General features: G+C 45.1%; 1 protein-coding gene across 5 annotated transcripts in view; it reads left to right on the top strand.

Annotated features, from left to right (window-relative positions):
* The first annotated feature begins 299 nt into the window (after window positions 1-299).
* CD58 (CD58 molecule) overlaps window positions 300-6,000 on the top strand; it is a 69,569-nt gene continuing 63,868 nt past the window's right edge. For all 5 annotated transcript variants that reach the window (XR_774320.1, XR_774321.1, XR_774322.1 and 2 more), the window contains exon 1: window positions 300-355. Coding sequence is in view for 2 of the 5 variants with exons in the window: in XM_010567453.1 (XP_010565755.1) it covers window positions 304-355 (52 nt within the window). In the remaining 3 variants the exon portion in view is untranslated. The remainder of the gene's footprint in view (window positions 356-6,000) is intronic.

Raw genomic sequence — 6,000 nt, 5'->3', positions numbered from 1 at the left:
TGCTGCCAGCTCTTGCCGGGGTTGCGCCCCATGAACCAGAAACCCCCTCGGCAGCATCCCCTCGCACCCTAGCTCCTCTCCGGCAGCCGCAACCCACCGAGACGACCGCGAAGTCTGAAATCCCCTTTTCTAACGGAGACCCGGGAGTTTCCAGAGGAACCCCCGTTCCTCTCAGCGTCGCGCAGACGCCTCCTTCAGCCGAGCCCTGTCAGAGGAGGGCGGCGTCGCCTGAGAGAGGGGGGAGATGACCACGCCTTGGGTTTAGTTTCTGTTTTGGGTCGAGTCGCTCAGAAAGCGGCAACCATGCGGCTGCCGGTTTGGGGGTGCTGGCTCCTGTTCTTCGCGTCCCTGCTGGGTAAGTCAGTCGTGAGGCGGCGGGGTCTCTCCCCTCAGCGGTGTCAAGGGCGGCAGGAGAGCGGCGCGCGGGAGACAAGGGCGGGAAGCGAGCGGGAACGGCGGCGCCGTGAGGCAGCGGGTCACCTCCAACCGTCCCCTCCACAGCCGGGCGGGCTTGGGCCGCCCTGGCGCTGAGGAGAAGGGAAAGCGGCGAGGGCGGCGGTCTGGCTAATCGCCGTTCGTGTTTGGTAGCCGAGGGTGGGTTGCCGCCTGGGGGAACTGCTTTCACTCGCGGCCGTCCCCGCCTGACCGCGGGCGGACCTGGCGTCCCCCCCCACGCCGGTGGCTCCCTGCGCGGTGCTGAAGTGGGGCCTTTTGTTTTCTGTCCTTCTGAATGGTAGAAGGCAAACTGCTGCCCCCCCCCCATTCCACACGAGAATTTCATAAATATCACCCATCAGTATATTTAGGATCTCCCCCCCGCCCCGCCCCCGCGATGCTTGTACACCTTTTGTCTCACATGTGTGTACATGGCAAGTGGGTGGGGTTGTTCTTATTCTGTGGTTAATTTCCTGACCAAGTAGAGTTAATAATTCTTGTGTTCTGGACAGGAAGCGTTGCTGCAGAAATAGAGCCTTACACTCCTGTCGTTTCCTGAGGTGTTAAGGAATTTAGCTTTTATTGTAAAAAAAAAAATTTGTATTCTTGTCATCCCTGTATATGAAAATGCTGTTTATTTTGTATTCTGTGTTCCTTCTTGCTCAAGGAGAAAGCATCAAAGCTGTTCTCAGTGGTTTTGTTTTGTAGTTTGTTTTGTTTTGGTTTTTTTTTTTAAATAGTTGGGGCTTTTTTTTTTTTTTGTAGAAGTAAATTATTACTATTGACTTCTGGTGAAATACTAAACAAAGGCCTTCTTAATCCAAATTCTACCTGTGTGCCTGAGGAGCATAGCCCTCATGTCCATAGCCTTTGCACAGGGCTATGAACTTGAGAAGTACAAACAAACTTGCTCATTTTTGAAATTGAAGGCAGATGTACAAACTTTCTCATTGTCATCAGGAGTAGCTGCTTTTGCTAGATGGGCCAGGCAGCGTGGCTTGCTGAATATAGGCATTCTTATAATTCCTCTAGTTTAAGGAATTTCTCCGTGACTTTGTTGCTTTGGGAGTTTCCTGGGTGTGCCTAAAACAGGACCTATTGCATGCCCTTTTTAAAAAAGAGCAATCTCCTTTTGCTTTTCCTGAAGGCTTTAAGCAGCTGGTTCCACTACTGAGCGTTCAGAACAGCTCCCTGAGATTTCCTCCCGTACTATTCCAGAACTCTTCAGCTTGTTTTGTTTAATTAAGATTGTGAGATCCCGTTCTGCAGCCAAGACTGTAAGAGCATTGGGACCAGGTGTGCGAGAGGTCCAGTGGAGAAGCTAGGACTCTGCATACCTGTGTGAATCAGTCTGCCCCCGTTCAGCCCTAGATGCAGTTTGTCTCATCTGCAGTGCTTTTGCAGGTAGTTCGAAATGAGTGTTAGTAATGCCTAATTAATTGAGTGTACTCTTGTAACTTTTTGTGTGTGTGTGAAGGCACGTTGTTACCTTACGTTACCTAAGTTGGCATGCTGTTGCTACTCTGAGCATCTGAGTCCAGCTGCTGTAGATTTAATCACAAAACAAGATTTCAGGTTCCAAATATGCAGATGAAAAGGAGAGACGATGGTGACTGGGCAACTGGAGAGGCTAATTGTGGCTGCAAATATCATAATATCCTCCTTTAACAAAAAAAATAACTAGCTCTGTTGTCTTTTCCTCTCTATAAAACTTTGATTCTGCAATGGTTGATTAGGGTAGGAGATCAGGAATACAAACTCTTCACTGTTGTTCACTAAACTAAATCAGCAAGGTTTCACACCATCTTTTTGTTTGTATGCTTGCATTGTGGCTATTATGTGTGCAGTTGCTTATGTGTAAATGTTCTTACGTTAAGTTTATCAAGGTAAAAAAAATCTGTCACCTCCATATGAGAAAATCAAGACTCTGAAAGTCAGACTGATCTGCCCAAGTGCAAAAAGTAAATTGGTAGCAGTTTGACTTGGCATGCAAGTTTCTAGCCTTGCAAATGCCTGTTGTAAACACCAAGATACTGTTGGTAGATCCTCATCCGTTGTCAGCCTTCCCTTCTTGAATCCCTGCCTCCCCAGCTTCCCTGCTTTTCTACCCAAATGCAAAGTACTGCACCTATCCCAGTCCCATGTCGCTGAACATCTGGAAATGGGGAGGAGAGAAGCACAGAATAATCCATCCTGAAGACAGGCTCCTTCATTCTCCTATGGGAACCTGTGACACGCAGAAGCTGTAGTGTAGCTTTGGCATCTTCAGAATCCCCAGTCACCACATAGGGATTACTGCTTTTCACAATGTCCTGCCAGGTCAGGTTTTTATCTGATAAAACTTCAGACTTGCAGATACAATGCATAAAGTGTAAAGGGTACATTGAGGCTATGAAGGATTTTGATTTTTAGACCTACCAAGACCATGCCCCTTCAGTCATTGGAAATTTGAGCCAAAAATGTGTTCATTTGGGTGATCCTGGAGATTGTATGTGGGTGGAAAAGAAGTCAATGCAGTATCTGTGGCCCCATTTGTTGAAGGAACCCACAGAGAGATCTTTGCACCCTCCCTGTATGAGGTGAATAAATTGTTGGCTACCGCACCAGCAGGAGGATTGTAGTGCCAACCACACTGGTGGGGATGTTCTGCTGCACTGCAGGTGGCAGCCAAACTTCTAGTGACTTTAGCAGAGTCCCCAAAAGCAGAGGGGCTAAGGGAGGTAAGCCACATAAGTGAACTAGAGCACCTAGAAGCATTCTGTGTCTGTAGTGAGGCTCATCTGAAAGCCAGAGAACTCTTTCAGTGGTCTGAGCATCAACTCATTCTTAAGCAGTATTACTGTCTTCTAGTTCTCGTATATTTTGTTGGGGCTGACAGAAAGATACTTGTTAGCAGCTCTCATGTTTTCTGGCTTCTGAAAGTGACCAACACAGAAACCACATTTACCTTAAATGTGGCTGTTTCTTTCCCATTAGGCAGTTTGACGGGTTTGGGCAGGTTTTTGTTTTAAAACTTGATCTGTTTCTTTCTCTACGCAGAGAAGTACATGGTCCTTTTCATGTTTTTGTTGCTCATGAAAATACCAGGGTTGCTCAATGTTTTTTCCTGTGTCTTTGCACTCCATGAGAGATGTCATGGGAACTACATCACAAGGTGTTGGGTTGAATGGGAGAAAATCTGGACTCCTAACAAATTCAGGTTGCTTGTAGAATGTGGTTAGTTCCATAGGTTGCTAGTAGAAATGTTAAACACAGTTTTAAATGGTATGAATGGAAAAATCAGTTGTCAGCTGTGTGAAGCTGACACCTGATTGTGTTGTCCTGTTACCTTACTCTTGAATCTTCCTGAATAAACAGAGGAAGTGCTGAATTTCTCATAAAGGAGGAAAAAAGAAATGGAAAAAAAAAAAGAAAAGAAAAAAATCCTCTGCCTGCCCACTGCTTAAAAACTCTTGATAAATCTTTGTCTCCAGAGCTGTGGCTGTTATATCATATTAAAAACAAAAAGAAATAAATATTTTTTTTTTTGCCATTGATATTTAACACTACAGGATGAACAGAGAGTGAAAAATGTTACTGATAGTTTCTTGGCTTAATGTGACTGATGGTCTTAGTCCTTAGAAAGCCAGGATCATCTGTGGATTGCATGCACAGACTCCTTTGATCTTGAGAGTTGATAGCGTGGTTAAAGGTGTTTGTCAAGAAAAAAAAAATTGATCATGTATGTGGATTTGTCTTTCTTTTTTTTTTTTAATGGTCCTCCTATCAGTTTACAGCCTCTTGAGACCATATTGGCCGTGTTCAGGGTGGTGTGGCTGTAGGCTACCTGGGTGATACAGGGTTTGTAAGAGACATAGGTTGTAGTTCGGAGTACATTTAAGCTGGTGTGGTCACAGGATGAGAAGAGTTCCTCTCTGTGCCATCCGTTTGTGCTGTTCTTTGAAAACAGAACTACAAAGATGATCTGGCTGGAAAATGAACTCAGTTGAAGGAAAAAAGTTACTGAGACAGATTTCTCAGTCCTCTTGATCATATAGCTACATAAAGACTGTGCTAATACAGCATAGGAAGTGCTATCCAGATGCTGGGAGAAAGTAAGTGGCCAGAGGATTTGAACTGCTTTTTTTTCTGGCAGTTCAGGCTAGGCTTAAATGCAAGTCAGGTCTGTCCCTAAGCAAAGCCCAGAGATCAAAAATAATCGGTATCCTACAAGACACAATGATCCTCTCTAATAGTTCACCATTGCCAAAATGCGGATTCCCAGTTCTCCCCCTCCCTCCTTTGCCTCACGCTGCCATGTGCATTCAGTGGATTTATTTAACTCATTGCGTTAATGGCAATGTAATTTGTCAAAAAACCCTATGGAGTTAATGAATGGTGTTGGCTCGGTCCAGGGAGCATAGCAACAGAGCAGGACCTTGAGACTGCAAAAAGGAGGGCAAAAGCAAGAGGGGAGGGAGAGCGAGGTGCCCCCCCCCCGCCATGAGTGGGCTGAGGTGTTTGCTTAATTGCCCTGAGCTAATCAATTGTCCAGGGCAGGGGGCACAAGATTTTTAGAATAGGAGTTCTCACATTGCAGCTTGCTATTATGTGTGACCTGAAGAAGTGCCTCCTTGGTTATATACTTGACAGGAGAGCTAGCTGAATCTAGGTTGCCTCCAAGTACAGGCAGTAATGCTTTACTATATAAACCTTCTGAAGCTAGAGTTAAGTGATTAGGTTATCCTAAGTTTGTATATGCAGAGCACCTCATGCTGTAAGTACAGAGCATATAAGTATGATTTTATGTGCTCTCTTCCCACCATTGCCCCATGTAGTGCCTCTCACAGCAAAAGAAGGTTTAGAAACCATGGTCCTGCAGTAACCCCTCCTCTGTACGGTGAATTCCCTGGAGTACTGTTCTGTTAGTGGACTTTGACTTTGGCAGAATAGATTTCCCTGCTCTAGAACAGCACGTAAGAAAGATTCTTGTAAGGCAGGGATCAGTCTGTCTTTGCCTCCTAGGGAATGTCTTGCACTACCATAGTCTTTTATAGTAAGACAGGTTAAATCAGTCATCAGAATAACTGTGACTGAATAATTATTAATAAAGTCATAATGCTGCTCAGAGGTAATTTCTGGGGACTGAGGCTCTGGAAGTAGAAGGACTGTACAAAGCTAAAATCCTAGGGTTGTAAGGCTTTGTTACTATCCAAGTGATAGGAATGATGGAGGTGAATTCAGGTTTCTGCTAGACGGGTGGTAAGAAGCACCATGACAAACTTATGTGGTATGCTTAGCAGAATTGAAAGCGCTCTACTTAACCAGGGGTGATGATGAGAGCTGTGAGTAAGTGAAGTTTGCTAATAATGTTGTATCTAGACTGTTACATCAGAAATTTCCCCTTGCTGTTGATGGAGTGCAACATAACCAAGTATGAGAGGTGTGAGTACAGATTGATCAACGTGTTAGCTACTGTACCACAGTGCTTGAAAGGTAGAGATGCTATGCTAGCTAAAATACTGCTAACTCTGTGAAGCTTTTTCTCTTGCTGCTACCTTTAGCGTGGCCCTGGTGATGCTGTAC

Source organism: Haliaeetus leucocephalus, unplaced genomic scaffold (genome assembly GCF_000737465.1).
Source record: "Haliaeetus leucocephalus isolate CR32 unplaced genomic scaffold, Haliaeetus_leucocephalus-4.0 Scaffold228, whole genome shotgun sequence".
In the NCBI taxonomy this organism is placed as follows: Eukaryota; Metazoa; Chordata; class Aves; order Accipitriformes; family Accipitridae; genus Haliaeetus; species Haliaeetus leucocephalus.
The sequence above is the reverse complement of the archived record's forward strand: the minus strand, read 5'-3'. Positions and strand labels throughout refer to the sequence as shown.